This window comes from Aythya marila, assembly GCF_965140915.1.
Source record: "Aythya marila genome assembly, chromosome: 2".
Lineage (NCBI taxonomy): Eukaryota > Metazoa > Chordata > Aves > Anseriformes > Anatidae > Aythya > Aythya marila.
The window spans coordinates 37,621,461-37,639,008 of NC_139043.1; the positions used below are offsets into that span (position 1 = coordinate 37,621,461).

At 44.4% G+C, this 17,548-nt stretch overlaps 1 protein-coding gene across 1 annotated transcript in view; it reads left to right on the forward strand.

The window, feature by feature from the left end:
- The first annotated feature begins 15,218 nt into the window (after positions 1 to 15,218).
- PLCL2 (phospholipase C like 2) overlaps positions 15,219 to 17,548 on the forward strand; it is a 103,596-nt gene continuing 101,266 nt past the window's right edge. Inside the window, exons 1-2 of the mRNA XM_082754742.1 lie at positions 15,219 to 15,434; positions 16,017 to 16,560. Of these exons, the coding sequence (XP_082610868.1) occupies positions 16,261 to 16,560 (300 nt within the window). The 5' untranslated portion in view covers positions 15,219 to 15,434; positions 16,017 to 16,260. The remainder of the gene's footprint in view (positions 15,435 to 16,016; positions 16,561 to 17,548) is intronic.

Consider the following 17,548-nt stretch of genomic DNA (forward strand, 5'->3'; position numbering starts at 1 on the left):
GTCCGTGCTGCAGCTCCTTGAGCTCAGGGTGCTCAAGTAAGTCCCTGTGCCACCCACAACTGCGAAATGGGAACACTTCCACGCGCGACAAATTCAGTGCCTGGCATCTTTTTGGGGGAGTGGCAGCTTGCGCAACAGAGGGACTGGCGTTTGAGAGCTGAGGAGCTTTTGTATTGTTCAGCCCTTCGGCTTTTAAAAAGGGGGAGATTGCGTTCAGGAGATCCATCAACCGTATCTGTAAGCAGGAGCAGCATGCTTGCTTGACAAAGGGTTGAGCCTTGATAGTCAAATCTACAGATAAGAAACCTCCCCTCACGAATAGATTGGCTGCTTTCTTCTCATCCCCTTTTTACCTGAATAAACACATCTCTGCCGTCAGAACGAAGGAGCCTGGTTTGGACGGTGTGGGGCAGACTAATGAGAGCCACGTAAAGTTCCTCCCTCGCTAGGCTTAGAAAAGGAAGATAATGAGACTTCTGGGAGATGCTGTTAGTGGAATCCGACAGCACACCAGGGGGTGTTTAAGCAAAATGTAAAGACCGATACTTTTTGCAAGGTTAAGGACAGAGACCACAGCCAGAATGCTTTGCTTCCAAATGGACATCTGGCAAATATTGATCTACAGTTGTATTTAGTGTGGAATGGAAAGTACGGGTTGTGACATGAGCAGTCAATAGTTTTTTAGACCATTGATCCTTACAGTGGCTATTGATTGTTTTTTAGGCTATAGCACAATCTATTTTTTCATTTAGCTTAGCTTAAACTAATTGGATTGCAACTTGTGTGCCTGTATATGTGAAAAGGGGCTCGATATGCATTAGCAATAGATTAAAAAAAATGCTCATTTTTAAGTGTTTGTTTATTTATTTATTTTATTCCCCTATCATTTAATAGGACCGCTCAGTTATAACTTTGATAAGACAAAAAGTGAAAGCTTGCTTCAGGGGAGTCCAGATGTCACCATTTCCCTTCTGCTGCATGATTTGAACATCCCTCCCCCCCCCCCAATTCTATTTCTATGAAAAAATCCAACTGTTAGAATGAGCACACGAGGGATCGAGCTGATTTCTGCAGGCACTTACTCTTTTCACTCACTCTCATCCCATCTGATTTAATTGTTTGCTTTCTTCTGCAGAGAAAATCTGCTGTTGCCTGCTGCTTGGGGATTTTACATAAGGTTCAGTAAGTCCTCCTGACTGTACTGGATTTTACGAATTGTAAAATAAGCTGAAGATATTTTTTGTTCAGTTAGAAGAAGCTGTATGTGGGAAAGGACTGGCATACAAGAAATGGTCACTAACTACAAGCCAGGTCACGCCTTGAGGTGTTATTTCTTGTGATTGCTATTTATATTTCAGTGCAGACTGGAGTCTTTCTTTTGACCAAGGCATAGCATTTCCACTACAGGCAATAGCCAGCTCATGCTCCAGCCATTCTGCAAATAAGTTAATCCAGTGTTTGGATTTGGTTCCTCCTCCTAGAGCTAGAAACAGAACGGAGGTTTTTATTATACAGACTCAATACTCATCCACAATAACTGTTGGAGTAAATAAAGTGTCAAATGTATGCACTGAGCAATGCTATTTATGTTATCTAGACAAGCTGAGAATGCATCGTTATGCTGTACTGCTCTTTCCCAGATCCAAGAAAGTGAACCACAAATCTTTCTGCTGTTATCTAGCAAGTATTTGCGTAGCGCTTTTGCATCAATAGCATTGGGAATGGAACAATTTTTTTTTTCTGTTGTCATATATATCCTGACACACTGCGTGTCCTGAAGGTCAGGATTCAAAACATTCTGGGAAATTGTATCTAGGTTGCAAACATTAACCATTTTTTACAGCTAAAATAAAGAAAAAAAAAGTGTAAGAAAAATGTAAGAACAAAAAAAAAAGTTCCTGTTATAATTTAAAATTAAAATTTCTTATACAATGATGCAATTTAACCACTCAAATAATGCAATTTGACCAATCAAACCAGACTACTGAGTATTCTGACATTTCAAAGCTCACCTTTGATTTTGTTTTAACACAAATATAACACACCTGTGAGGACTGTTCACTGACACTGTCTTTTGTTGGAGACTGAGCAGCTTACCCGTATAGTAGTTAAGTATTAGGAGGTAAGAATTCATTACGTTGCATGTTTTGGTGGGAATACGTGGAATACTTGTTTATGATTAAAGACTTCTCTTGTTTTGTAAGTTAAAAAGCTGCAAAGCCTTCAAATTCTTATCTTCGTGGTACATCGAGGTGAACTTGACCTACAACATGAAATTTGAAACTGAACCACAACTACGCAAAAGGACCCGGAGTTGCTTGGGTCAAGGTCCAGAATCAGATTTTTCTTGAATGAAACCTGACTCCAGAAGAAGGGCTGCACACCCTGGGGGTTTGGACTGGGCGATGCTCTGTGGTTAGACTGGATCCCAGCCCACCTTTATGGCTGCTCCCAAAAGCAGTGATTCCTGGGCAAAGTGCTGAACTTTCCTGGCGGTTTTATTGACATCAGACCAGCAAACAAAAGAGGAATAAAAGACAGCTTCATCACAAAGGCAGCATTTTAGTTTCCAAAACAGTAAAATGCACTTTAACTTGATGTATGTAGCTGCTGCTTTAGTTTTGCCTTGATTTTCAGATAAAGGCTTATGAGAGTGTCTGTAACACCTAAAAGGCTGCTAATTGTTTGAAATAACAACTGAAGCAGCTTCCTTCTGCAGTGTGGTCTACTTTAGCATTGTAAGTTTGCTTTGGATGGGAGTTCCTTTATTAGGGATGGGTTATTTTCATTCTCTGAATTTCTATGAAGAAAGAAATCAGCATTTTAAGCATTTAAATGTCTTCCGGGCAGTAGCTATTTATCACATGAGATAGTATTTCAGGACATCTTTATTTTCTCTGAGAAACTGCAAAAATACAGTGCAATGCCAGTTATTGCTGGATGCGCATGCAGAGCAATATTGTTCTGTTGCCTGGTAACTGGTGAGAGGGAGGCACTTTGGAAACATGAGAGAAAAAGAGAAAGAGAAAGCTCAACTGCACACACTTGAGCAGAAGACTTACGAAACTGCTGTTTGTTCCAGGTAGGTTTCAAGAGGAGCCTGGATCAAGGTTCTCCTAGCTTTTTTTGTTTCTTGGTTTGCTTGTTTTCATTCAGAAAACCCAGCAGGTTGATTTCTGGTGCTAGAATTTCATGACTAAGCTTTTTTTTTTTTTCAAGCCATGTTTAAAATCTGCATCCTTTGGCCATAGGAACGCTCCTTCTTTGTGCTGTATGTCCCTGAATCCTGAAGGTGTGTTCCCCTCAGAGCAGTGTGCCAGCAGGGCTTTAGCAAAGCAAACAGCAGCATTTTGAACTGATCCTCTCAGCAGCTCTCGGTGATGTTTGTCTCAAAGGTATTTTCAAAGCCCAAATGCTCCAGCAGTTCCTGGATTACCAAAATGCTATGCACTGCAGCGGAAACAATAGGAGCAGTTAACAAACAATAGGTTTGCCGAGCCAAACAAACAAACATGAAAGGAAAAGACAGATACTGTGGCTGGACTGCAGTGCGGCCATAGCTTCCTGTTTCATGTCCAGCACAAAATCTGCTCCAAAAATTACGGCAGAGCAGATTAGGAGCCACTCTGACCTTTGACCGAGCTCGGCCCAGCAGCTCGTGAGGGTTTTACCCAGCCTGGTGAACGTGCTGTTGGCGGAGGCCTCCGTGACTTCCTGCTGCTGCCGTGTGGGACGCGGCGGCCTCCTTGCACGCTGCTCTCGCTGCACGGCGAGCAGGAAGCCCTGACCTCCTGCTGGGAGCTTTACGGCTCTGCTCGGAGAAGTTCAAAGGTTCCCAGAGCCCAGGCGAGGTCGCCGTCCCATTTCAGGGTGTTAGTTTGAGTGGCGCTGAGTGCAGCTTCTGGTTTTTCTGTCGGCCAGTTGAAGGCAGACGCTTTGCTGGTTTTACCTGTGGGGTAATTTTTTACTTCCTGCCAACAGTGACGTGCTATAAGGAAGGAGTGACACATCTCTAGGTATTGATTAGCTCCCTGATTGTTGTGTACTGGACTAATTAAGGTCAGAGATTAACCCCTTTGTAATAACCTCTGGTGGCATTCAGCTGGTGGCAGGGAGTTCAGGTGTGGCATGAGGAACCCATGAAGAAGATGATACCCCCCAAGTCAGTGCATTTGCTTTTCCAGAACAACTTGAATATCATAAAAAAATATATGTAAACAAGCACTGGAAAATCTTAATTAGGATCTCACTGATCAATATTTCCTGTTGTGTATAGGAATGTATATACTAGGTAATGTAGCAGTATCAGGAAAGCCTTGGAGTTTTTTTTTTTTTTTTTTTTTTTTTACTAAAATCATGCATAAACATTATTTGATGAATGTCTGGAGGAAGCTGAATTTAGAGCACAGGCTGAAATGGTTCTGCCTCCACGAGCGTGTCCCTTGTTAGCCGATTAATTCCTCCCAGCAGAGTGGTTCACTGAGCTCTCGGGGCCTTGCACCCAGCAAGTCACAGGGTCTGGAAGGGCCAGACATGGCTAGACTTTCCTATCAGGCCTCATAAAAGCTGTATCTTCTTTCCCTTCTGTGCTTGGTGCCTCAGAAAAAGAACTTGTAAGTGACCACAAAACCTCTTTCTTGTGAATTTCTGTTTATGATGTTACACAGGAAAAATAAATCAGTAATGAGGGCAGACAGCCGTTCAGATTCTTTAGAGGAAGAATAAAAATTAACTCTGAACTGTCTCCCATTGAATAATTGACTTGCTGGATTGTAGGGCAAAGAATCAGCATTCAGCTGCCACACTGCTCATGATGAGCCAGCAACGTAGTGCGGAGGTATCTTGGTGTTCTTTTTTCAGTCAAAAATGCTTGCAAGTTTGGGCTCTGGCCATTTGCCTTGGTTTAAAAATGCTCCCCAGGAAGATACAGGAGCTAGCGCCTGCAAGGATGTGTCCGTCCCTAGTACAAACTAGGGATTTAATGTTCATGTGTTGCATAGTGTTGAGGGAGACAGCTGTGCTCACTGGGGCAGGTTTGAGGTCACCCTCAGACCGAAGCATGTCCTAATCCTTTCTATTTGAACACCCCTTGGCACTACAGAAATTCACAGTGGCAATTAGAAATACCCCATATGTATTGGAAATAATCTCATACCTTTTCCATGGGGTTGGACTGAAATTAGATACAGTAATTGTTAAGTATAAGTGTGCACATTTCTAATCACTTGGAGAGCAATTATTATTGCATAAAGCATTTGTGCAATAATTACAATAATTGTGTACGATCTCACAAAGGGTTCAGTCATTCAAAGTGCTGAACAGTCTGAGTCCATTGAACAAAATATTTCAGGACAGGTTTAGCTTTACACAAATAAGTAGCCCAATTGACCTCACTAAGGCCACTCATCTACTTAAATGTCAACATGTATCTAAGTGCTTTCCTGGATCGAGGCCAGAACATTTTGTGTTTTGGAAGATAAGGCCCTAAAGTGCAAAGAAGATCTGTTGCAAATGTCTGTAGTCCGCAAGAGTCCTGGAAAGGTGAAACAAAATTAAAAAGGACAGTATCGAATTATAAGATATTCATTTATTTAAGGAGTGTAGTTGATCATTAATGATTGGCAGTGCTGCAGAACATGTTATTACTGAAGACAGCAATACCAGAGAATGGAAAGGAAATGTCATTAGGTATTTGAAATATGGAATAGGCCTGAAAAGTGAGGGGGTTCGGCTGATGTCATGGTTACCTTGTTAGCATCTCCGAGTTATGGGGTTCTTGGGCACTCATTCTGCAGTGGGGGACTATTTTCTGCATTACCACACAAGGAGTGGGGTCATACAAAAATGAGTATGGTTTTGAAACCAGTTTGCCTGAAGGATGCAGTACCCTTTTTCCTTTCTGATCCTTAGCACCTCTCCCCTCTGGAGGGTTCTGAGTCCATGCACTGCAGTCCCTGAAGGTTCTGTGTCGCTGCTTGCTCTTGGCCCCATACAAAAAGGAACAAATTTGAACACAAGCGAACCTCTGTATCTACTGACCAACATGAATATAATGTGAGCCCAGGCATGTCAACATGAATCAAGCAGAGTTCCCTTCAAGGGTGGCTCATGTAGTTGGTGTACCCAACCTAACTTCATCCTCATTTACATAAATAGAGAGTCTTCGTGTTGAATTTCTCAACTTCTGTCTTCTTGCAATAAAAATAAAATAAAATCTGCAATTCTTTTTAGTTGCCAACACAATAAAGAATACCCTGAGAGCCCTAGGTAACAGCACAAAATGCAGATGTTCAGATAATTTCTGTAAGCTTTAATTAAGCTATAGCTCACAAGATGCACAGGATCTGCCCAGTACTTCTTGTTCTCTGGGAATAACTGTCCTCCTCTTCGTGTTACACTGACTTTCTGCCAGCCTGACAACCAAGGAACCCATACCTCAACTTATCTAGCACAGCTCCTCTAGGCTGAGGTAAGGCACAAGGGGGGCTATAGCTAATTACAGTCTGCATGTGAACAGCAGCTCTGTATGTAGAATAGCATGTTTTAATTGCCTTGGTGGGTTTCTAATGTTCAAACTGTTGTATTAAAGTGTAAAATCGAGATGGAATCTTTGTTTTGCCTGGCAGGCATTTCAGAGAAATTTCTGTTAGTGAACTGAAAGGTCAGTCCTTTGTCTACAAGGAGAAGAGAGAATTACTACGCAGTTTATATATTTCAGGTTAGTTCTGATTAAATTTAAAAATTTACTAGACAACCTCATGAAAATTAGTTCACATATGATGAAACAACCTTAACGCCTTAGGGTAAAGATTTCTTTGCTGAATTCATTTTGGGTTCCCACTGGATTTGTAAGTCATCCACATATTAAAATTTCAGATTTACTCCAATAAAACAGAAATCCAAATAAAGTCTCCATTTATGGAACCTACTGTTTTTCTGGCCAATTTTTCTCTTTTTCTTGGGCAACTCATGTTTGCATTTAGAACCAGTATTTGGAAGGTGTTCGCTATGGCTGGTTACTGGGGAACAATGCTGTGTATTGTTCTTCAGCTTTCCTTGGTCTTCTCACATACTTTGTCTTGCTGGAAACATCAATTTCATCTGCTTCATGTAAACTTCATGTATTTTTGCCAGAACACAGCTTTGAATTTTACTGAGAAAAACAAACAAACAAGCAAACAAACAAAAAAACACAACACAAAGGATAGTCACCACAGAATCTGGAAACAAAGAAAATAGTCATGAACATGTGTGTGTGTGCATAATCATCATCCAGAGACCATGCTGATAAACATTGTGAAGCAAAGCATTATTAATAATTCAACAAGCTATACAGGAGGGAAAAAAAAAAAAAAAAGGCCAAAGAAACTGTTATTCACATTGAACAATATTTAAACTTTTTATGTAGTACCTCCTCAGTCTGAAGTAACAAATGAAATCAGCAAAATTGAAGTTCTGGGATAATTGGTCAGAAAAAAAAAAAAAAAAAAAGAGCTGTACTTCATTGTAAGGAGTTGGGATAAACACACCTGCATTTCCAAATACCCAGGGAGCTTTTGTGAGGCTTTAAAAGATATGAAGTTAAGCAAATCAGTCAGTGAATTTCATTGCCTGTCTTATGTTAAAATGCTGCACTTAATGAAGATTAATCAAGATAATTTTCCTTTTATTGACACCGCCACCGTTTGCAGCTGTACAGCATCATTTACGTGAAATGGCTGGTGTTATCACAGTGCGTTTTACTGGAGAGTTCAAATAAGCTTAGAGTGTATGAGGTACCATAAAATAATTAAAACAAATGGAAATACAAGGATGCAGACTGGCAGAAATCAGTGAGGCCTGTTGCTGTACACTGGCAGGTCCTTTGGGCACACACACAGCACTTCAGTTCTTCGTTGCTTGTTGTCCTAAATTCCTTCAGGTTACGCACCCATGCACCAGAAGGTATTTTTCCACAGAAGAAAGATGATCGAGTGTTTAGAAAGGGAGTTAGGAATTTTGGAGGTCCCGGATCCATTTCCATCTCTGGGACATTTCCTAAATTACCCGGAGAATGTCTCTGTGGTCTTTTGCAGGCAGATGGGAGATCACGCTGCTTGCGCTCCAGGCTGGATGGCTAGGGGCCAGCTCGGGACTGTGAGGTGGCACGTACATGTAGATGGCAACAGCACTGAGCCCTCATCTTGACTGGAGCCTTCAGTCTTCTCTGTAGTGCAGGTACAATTAACATTAATTTAGAAACAACTCAATTAGTAATCCGATTTTACTCTTCATAGATACAGAAACCTGTGTTCTGTTTCTTGGTTGGGAAGATCTCAGGAATTTAGGGGAAAAAGAAGAAAAGTGGTGGTGGTGGTGGAAATTTTTAAATGCAGCACAAACCAGACATCTTCTTTCTCCGCAAAGTGACCTTATTAAATACAGAAATGACCAGTACCAAGCAGCCAAGAAGTGCACATTTAGACCCCTCAGCTTCAGGCAAAATGCATACAGAAACGTATCAGTTGTTTGAGAGAGAAAATCTCTTCTTCAGCCTGTGTCTGTGACTGCCTCATTGTATCTGGAGACACGTAGCTCTGGCACTAGTCTTCTTTGTATGGTCTGTCTAGTTTTCTTCTTCCCCTGTACAGTCAAAACCCGTGACAGCTAAGCAATTTCTTTGAATTTCATTGTAATAGTCTCAAGACATTCTTTACAATAATATATTTTCTTCCATCTGATAAACCCTTTTTATTTCCTTCTGACCACTTCTATCTTTTCTTCAGCTTTCCAATTTCAGTGGCTAACAGTTCTTACTCCCTTTCTCCTACTGTGGCTTTCCATTTAGCAGTTCATTGGTGTCTCTACTTTCATAGTTTCAACTTGCCCCTTACCTCAGTTTATTCTTTTTATTTTTCACTGTCCCTCAGCCACATAGTGCTATAAAATATGATAACAGCAATCCAGCAATCCTGAATCTTGTTATAAATAAATGTTAATAGCTTTTACCATTCTGTTACCATTCTGTCCTTTTTTTTTTTTTTTTTTTTTTTTCTCTCTTTGCTATTTTCACTTTTTAAAAATACTTTTTTCTTCATCAATCCATGTTATATGCTAATTTCTTAAGTTTTCTGGGGTTCTTCCTTCCATCTTTGGGCAGTGGCCAAGTCATTTATGTCCTCCTTTCATTCCCTAACAGAGAGGAGGAGCTGACTGGGAGAATGAAGAATGGAAGGATTTTTTTTTTTTTTTTTAATATGAAAATGAGTAAGAGGACTGCCAGCTGGAACAGCTTTGCTTTCCCAACCTGCTGATACCTTTACTTGCAGGCAAAAAGGTGAGAGAACTAGAAATTCTCCAGGTACTGCTTAGTCACATATTGTCCCCCTTCAGGTTACACCTCCTGGGGACTCTTCTTCCAGGAGTACTTTGCCATAACAAACAACAGATGTGGGGAAATTCCCTTCTGTTTTTTTGGCAGAAGGAAAGTGGTAATTTCCCCTTAACTTCAGCTGCTGTTTACTCAGAAAACAAAGATGTCATTTAGGAACAGTGAGATTTTCTGCATATATGCTGATCTGAAAAATCCAGAGAATATAGTAAGTTATGTTAACGCCCAGGACTCTGATTTTCATTGATGCTTTATCCATCTACTATAAATGCTTCAGAGAAATTAAGGAGAGCTTTTTCTGCCTACCGTGCCTCTATCAGTTTGTGGTAAGAGCACAATGGATGATGCTTAGTTGAGGTCTTCCGACCAGATGTTTCAACCATAAAGCTATTTCCAGTAAAGACGTTTTGAATATGCATATGAAAGCATCTATAAATACTGTGACTTGTTAGCATTTTTATGGCTAAAAATAAAGAAAACTAATATGACTGTTGACTTCTCATATGAATATGAGAAGTTGAAAGATTAGGTAACATCAAATGGAGGAATTAACTTCTGTTGAGACTTACGCTGGTTAGTGCAACCTACTCAAGGCTGCCATCTCTATCAGACAAGATCTGATGATAATTTTATGAATGTGAGCAATCCAAAAGAAATTAATGGGGTTAAGGAACTGCATTACATGTTTTAGTACCGGAGACAAATCCCACTGTCCCTAGTGATGCAATCAGTCTGCCAGCCTCAAATGGCAAGAGAAACTATGTTCCACCACGTGTTCGTAACCTTTTTAAAAACTGTTTCAAAGGATTTGTGCTGTGTGGTTTCCTCAGATTATTGAAATAAAATCCATTTCTGTCTTGGTGCAGGATGCGTTGAATCAACTGCTGTTCTTCTTCCACCTCTTTGTAGGTATATACTGAGAGCACTATATGATTTCTTGTAATTCAGAAAAACGACTGGGCTGAATTGGATAATGAGGATTTTGACTGCCATTCATCGCAAGAACTTCATTCCTCTTTTATACATATTTTTCTCTTTCTGTGGTATTGTGTGTCATAAGCTTTCTAACCAGATCCATCAATGTGACCCTAGTTAACTGCTTATTAGCAGAGGTATGTATGTGTTAGCTCTTGTCTTCAAAGAAAAGGTGTAACACACTGCCATTCCTTCTAAGGCTGCATAGACCCAGAGTTTTTTTAATGGACAAATTTCAGAAAGAACTCAGCTGACAAAAATCAGCTTATTTTACTTAACGTACTCTGCTGTAAGGGGAGAGACGCAGTTTTCCTCAAAGCAGTGTTTAATATGTTATTGTGAAGAGAATTGGCAGAGCATATCAACCTGAAGGTACAAACTACAAGCTTTATCCTTTTTTTCTATGTGAGAATTTAATGAAATACGTTGATTAGTGTTAACACAGGTTAGTTTGCCAGAGCAAAGTTGAGGTTTTAAAAAGTTATAAAGTTCACTGGGGTCAGTTTTATTTGCATGCTCCTGTAATAATAAAGTCAGATTCTTCACATTACAAGAATAGATGACTTATGAAATGCCTTCTGTTCCAGAAGTCAAATGTCTCAGTATATATCCAGTAGTTACTAACAAACGCAAGGAGGGACAAAATGAAATCCAATGCTTTGCAGAATTCTGGCGCTCCGCCCGCTCTGTAACTCTGTAACTTCTCCTTGGAGGACACACCACGCCGGGAGGAGACGGCAGACACAGTTTGTGTGCTGTTCTTAATGGTGCATCAGAAACACTTCAAGGGCAGGTTTGTCATTGCTGTCTCTTTTGCAAAACATGCGTGCCTCAATTTAAATGTGCATGAAGCAGACTTTACCCACTCTGTCTGTCTTTCTTTGTTGAAGAAGATATAATTTTTGCTCCTTAGAAGCTTTACCCAATGTAACCTCTGATATTATTGTTACAAAATAAGTTTTTCCAAACTGTGGTATTAAAACCAACCAAGCAAACAAACAAACAAAAAGATTTGTTTTTCAGCCCTTTCAACAGTAGGAACCAGACAACATGCTATGAGAATATAATAAACTCTCATTTCCACTTGAGATAATTCAAGATCCCAAACACAGTTACTCAAAATTAGTGCCTAGGTCAAGGCTTTCAAAAGAGGCTTAATTTTTAGTTTGCAAACTGAGGCCTTAAGGGAGCCTGATTTCCAGAAAGACCTTTATGTCTGCTCTTTAGCTTTCCATTAAAGCGTCTTGTTCAATATTTTAAAAGGCAAGGAACATTGTCATTCAGTTTTGAAAAAACTTGACCTTTTTTAAGCATATAAACAAAGAGTCTAATTTTCAGAACAATGTGACTTAAGGCTCCGTTGCAACCAACTAACCCCACAGTTAAGATAGTGTTAATAACAGGCAGTTTAGAGAAGAGCTTCTGAATGATCCTGATTTGGAAAAACACCCCTTCTGGATTCAATAGTCTGTAGGGGAAAAGTTGCTTTACTGTTAAGCTCTTGTTAATCCTCAGCTGTCAAATTTAGTAGGCTGTTAGCCAAACTAATTGGCATGATAGGTAGGACAGAGAGTAAACATTCCTTAGGCTGCAATTAATAAGGCTGAAATGGTTGATCTACTCGATAAAAAAAATCACCATACTTACTGCTAGTATAATGAACTTTCCAAAATTATAAACATAATTAATTTCAAGTACGCAATGTTAACAAATGTTTTCCAGTAAACAAATCTGGCAATTTAGCCTATGTTTGCCTACCTACATTTTTTTTGCTGTCTTCAGTACACATCCGTTCGTATTCCCCTCGCTTGCACAGTCTGCTCTTCCTATGTGCATACGACACACCTGCACTTTACAGATGTTGTATACAATAATGCATTATTTATATCTAAACTTTGCTTTGGATTAATTATGAATTAGATTCCGACTTTAATGGGACTACTTAAACATGTATACTTAATTACAAGCAAGTATAATAAACAAGAATGTGCAAGACCGTGACCTGAACAATCAAGTCAGGCAATTTAAGAAATTATCACTGGAATTGTGGAGATACTTGCAATAAAGAAGAAACAAATTCCAAGCGGAGATGTCAGAAAAGCAATTTTCAAACGAGATAATTGCTAATTAAAGCTTTTCATGTTTGGAATAAAAATTATTTAGGATATTAGCGATAATCTGCTATTTGGTTTATTTAAATACTGGTCATTTAATTACTGGTTTAAACATAGTCTGTTTCTTGGCAGGTTTCTACTGCAACACTATTTGAGTTAGAAAAGTTCAATGGGTAATATTAGCTTAGCTGTGGAACTCTGATATTTAATAGGATTTTATGGAAATAGCTAATATGTGCACATGACAGCAAGTTTCCACAGTTAAATATTGTCACAGAGGTGTCTTTTGATTCCATTATAATCCTCATTTCATTTAACAAGTAAACAAATAAGGCCTGCCGAGGCCACTATTGAATAATAATAGTGAAGAAGTTTCTTCATAATATTCCAAAAGTTTTAGCAAAGAAAGTGTATGGTCTGCATTTGTATAACATGGCCTGCTTTGGAAATGTGAGCTCACTAGGAGAAACAAGATATCAATAGCAAAAACCACTTTTGGTGGCCGCTTCTGAGACTTAGGTTTATCAGAAACACTTCATTTTGTGTATGGGAATGGTTTTTAACTTAATGCATTCAAAATGCATCTGCATAACCACTTTACTAATGTAAGGAAATTCTGTAAAACAGAATCGGGGGCAATAACAACAATCAGGGAATGAAAAGTCACAGAAGAAATCTTGGAAATGGAGAACTAATTATTTTCTACCTCCATCTTCCTGGCACAGCCCTTCTAGTTTAGTGTCTGATAGCCACATTTTTATCAGTAATTAAATTTCTACAAGATACTATAATAAGCATAACGCTGGTACTATTATATCAATTTGCAGGCACGCACCCTTTGGATGAGGTTGAGAAGTTTTACTAGTTCCTTTGTATTAAATCATCACTTTTAGGGCCAAAAGTCTGGCAATGTCTGCAGGTCTTGATATCATTCATTACAGGACTGCCAAGGCTACAGTTAAATGATTTCTTTTTCACTGGTGTTATCTTGTTTCTGTACATGTCGGACAGATAAGCAGAGTTGAAAAGGGAAGTATTTTTTTTTCTTTTTTCTCTGAGGCAGGACTGATCAAATATTGCTAAAGGCCCCAAAATTGGTGTTTTAGTATGTGCATCTTAAATAGCAAAATGATTGAAAACACATATCTTCCTCGCCAGCTTACTGGCAACGCTCCGTGACAAACGATTCTAATAACTTGTTGTACCTGGTGTGTGTAAATCTCATCCTGCAGAAGAAATGGTGATGAGTCTCACGACAAAGCGTCTCCTGTAGGAATGGTTCGTGATGGGCACAGCTGCAGATACGGTACTAGAAGTTCCTTTAGTGCCCAGGACTGCCTTTTCCTACTTACATGGCAAGGCAAGATGTTCAGGCAGGAGCAGATGTTCAGATGAGGACAAATGGCAAAATCTCCATTTCATGAAAAACACAGACTTTGGCTATTTTGAATCTCAAGTTTAATATCAGTGTCCATTGCAGTTTGCAGCCAAAACCCTGCACTTGTCTTGGTTTTCCTTTAACCTTTAGCAATGAAAATGGATTGATTAAAATTAGGGACCATATGTATGAGTGATGTAGCCGTGTCAGGCTCTGAGCCTCCTTGACCCGCTGGAGATGATGCTGAATAAATAATGTTCTCCAAATAGGATCGCACTTTCCCCCATGCTGGATAAGACTTTGTGGCACCTTTTGGCTATGCTGACAAACGACACTGTCACGGACCAGAGATTACTGATTTATAAGTAATGATTATGGACCTTAAGCAGATTTATTCCCGGGGAGGGGGGAGGCACTTCCACGATACAAAAACAGTTCAAGAAAAGCACGTGCGTTCCTGTATCCCCTCACCTCTTGGGTGAGTTGCTGGGTCCCTTCCTTGCTGCCAAGATTATTCCACAGCATCCAGCGGCAGCAGAAGGCATCGCCCTCACAGCCCGCCCTGTTTTGGAGGAGGGAGCTGCCCCTTGCACCCAAAGGCAGGCAGAGGAAGGAGCCTTCTGAAGGCTGTGGGCCATGAGGTTGCTCCTTGGTGAGGTCCTGGAGCTGCGGGACAGGAGGTATAACATGCTCCTTGGTGTTCCCACTGCACAGCTCTCTGTGTTGCACACCAAAGGGGGGACGTGTGCCGTCGTGCTCTAAGTACCAGCGGTGGGCACCCGATGCCTGATGGCTCCAGGTGGAGTCGGCCATCTCCAGAGGGCAAATGGGGGCACCCAAATGAAAACTGCAGGCTCTGTGTTCAGCCTGAGGCTGGCTCCTGCACAAAGCACTCCGGCCAAATCCTGGTCAAACCTCTGGTGAGGCGGTGTGGGCCCTGGGTGCCCCTACAGCTCCTCACGTTGCCCATGCTCTGAGCAGCTCCCCATCGCCTCCAGGGCCGGCATGCCGAGCGGAGGGGCCACGTGCCGAAAATTTCGGTTTCTCTACCCAACTCGAGAGCGATTTTTCAACCGTGTCTCAGCGTAAAAGCCGCCACGACTCCTCAACCCTCTTGCCCGTGTGGGGTGTGCGGGGCGCGCAGGGCTCCCCTCGCACCTCTCCGCACCCCACACCCGCGGGGAAGCCCCCGGCCGCCCCCAGCCTCCCCCAGCCCCCGGGAACAGAGGGCGAGGAGCCCGGGGGGCGCCCCATAACCGGGCCCTGCCCTGGTCCCGGCGCCCCCAGCCGCCGCCGGGGGGTGCTGGCGGCGGGGCCGGCCCCGTGATCGGCGGCGGCGGGCGGGGAGGGGTTGGGGGAGCAGGGCCGGCTGCCTCTGCCCTGCCCCTGCCTTCCCGCAGAGTTTCCCGGCGGGGGCGGCCGGGGCCGGCTTCTCCCCGCTCTGCCGGTGCCGGGGGAGGCGGAGGGGAGGCAGCCGGGCTTTTGGCTCCGTATCCGGCTCCGGGCAGAGGCGGCGACCATAGCGGGGAGGAGGCGAGAGGGGGGAGAAAGCGGCCGCTGCGGCGGCGGGGGGCTGCCGGCTGTCACCTTAACCCAGGTGGGTAGCGGGGGGACGGGGGTGCCCCGGGGGGGCGGCCCTATAAGGGGGGGGGGTCCCGGGGGGGCGGCTGGGGACACCCAAAAAAAGTTGCGGGGAGCCCCGCGGGCGGCTCCGGCGGTGGGGAGCGGGGTCGCGGCCGCGCCGTGCCGTGCCCGGGGCTGTCGGGTTGTTGTGTTTTTTTTTTTTTTTTTCTTTTTTTTTTTTCTCCTCCAACTTCTCTTTTCGCTCCCGCTTCTGCGATTGCGGCTTTGGGGCGAGCGCGAAAGCGGCGCCATCAGCGCCGCCGCTCGCTTCCCTGCTGCAGGCGGCGGAGGGGCGCGGGGCTGCCCCCACATCACCCCCCCACACACACCCCAAATTTCCCCCCTACCCCTTGCCCGGCGGGGTGGCCCCGGCTCGGGGCCGTGCCTCCCCTCCCTCCCCGCCGCGTGTATCCGTGTGTCCGCCCGCGTGTGTCCGTGTGTCCCCGCGTGTGCACGCCGCGCTGTGGCGCTCCCCCGCCCGCCAGCCGCCGCCTGCTGCGAGCTCAGCCCGTCACGTTTCGCCTCTCTTCCCTTCTTCTTCCCTTCCCTTCCCCAGGTGCTGCCCGCGGACCCCCCCCACCCCCCAACCCCGTCCCCCTCCACGTCCCCACCCCGCGTCGCCCTCCCCCAGATGCGCGGCGGCGGGGGCAGAGCCGTGCCGCCGACCCCCCGGCCCTAGGCGCTCGGCAGGCGGAAGAGGAGGAAGAGGAGGAGGAAGAAGAGGGGGAAGAAAGAGGAGGAAGCAAGAGGAGCAGCCGGGGGGCAGCGGCGAAGCCTCCGCCGTGCCCGCGGGGAGGCCGATGGCGGAGCGCGGCGGCGGCGGCGGCGGGGGGCTGCCCGCATCCCCCGGGCCGCTGCGGGGAAAGGTGGCCTGGAGGGCAGGGGACGGCGACGGAGGAGGAGGAGGAGGAGGAGGAGGAAGAGCCCGCTTTGACAGCGCGGCCAGCAGGGTCTCCAACGGGGACTGCGCCCCGCTGGGGGCCGGCGAGGAGCCGGGATCGGCCCCCCCCGGCAGCCCGGACAGCAAGGAGAAGGGGGCTCCGGGGGGGCTGCAGCGAGAGGGCAAGCCCGGCATCCCCCGGAGGAGCAGCATCATTAAGGTGAGGGCACCCGCGCCTCCCGGTGACAGCCCGGGCTCTTTCTTTCTTCCTTTTTTTTTTTTTTTTTTTTTTTTTTTTTTTTTGCCTTTTTCTGTTTCGTTTCTCCCCCCTCTCCCTTTGTCAGGAGCGCTTGGGGGGGGGGGGGGGCGGCGTGTTTTGGGGTGGCTCGGGACCGAAAGCTCGGCCGGAGACCTCAGGGGGCTGGTGGAAGGACAACATGGGCACCTCTCTGGCAGGGAAAGGCAGGGATTACACGGCCCCCTGATATTTTTTTTTTGGGGATGCACCTGTGCAGAGCAGTTTGGTGGCTCCATTGGCTTGTGCGTGTGACAGACACACAGCAGGTGATGGGAGCTTCGGGATCTCATTGGGCTGGGAGGCAGCAGAGCAGGCAGCTTTCTTCTCCTTAGCGGTGACAGCTCGCTGAACAGGAGACCGTGCTGTACTTCACCTGTAGGAACAAGCTCTATTTATACTTTGCATATGCTGAACGGTGATGTTTCTGCTTGAAAAGTAAGGGGGACAGCAATGGTAGCACATAGATTGGTGGAAGGAGGGCCAGGAGGGTTTTTCACACAGCTGCTTACACAAATACTGTTGTTTTGGTCTGTTACTGAACCCCTGGCTCCTGAGAGGTGGCACTTTGTCGTGGCTTAGCTGTCTGAACTCCGGTGGAAAGGTGGAGAGATCATACAGAAATGACTCAGTTTGTGTAACGGCCGGACTAACCGTAAAATAAAGCACGGCTCGAAGGACTTGAGAATCGAGTTCAATCAAGATCAGCTCGATCAAAATCTAGCTAGATTTGCTGTCTTCTTAAACGCGTCTGTGCTCCCAAAGCCAGCTTATGAAGTTGTGCTAGTGGGGTAACAGAAGGACATGTGGGGGTTCGGGACGAGCAGCCTGTCTCAAGCCTTGTCGGTGTCTGCTGGACCTTGCTCCAAGCACCAAGGGGAGAGCAAGGGCAGCCGGCAGCGGAGCACACTTG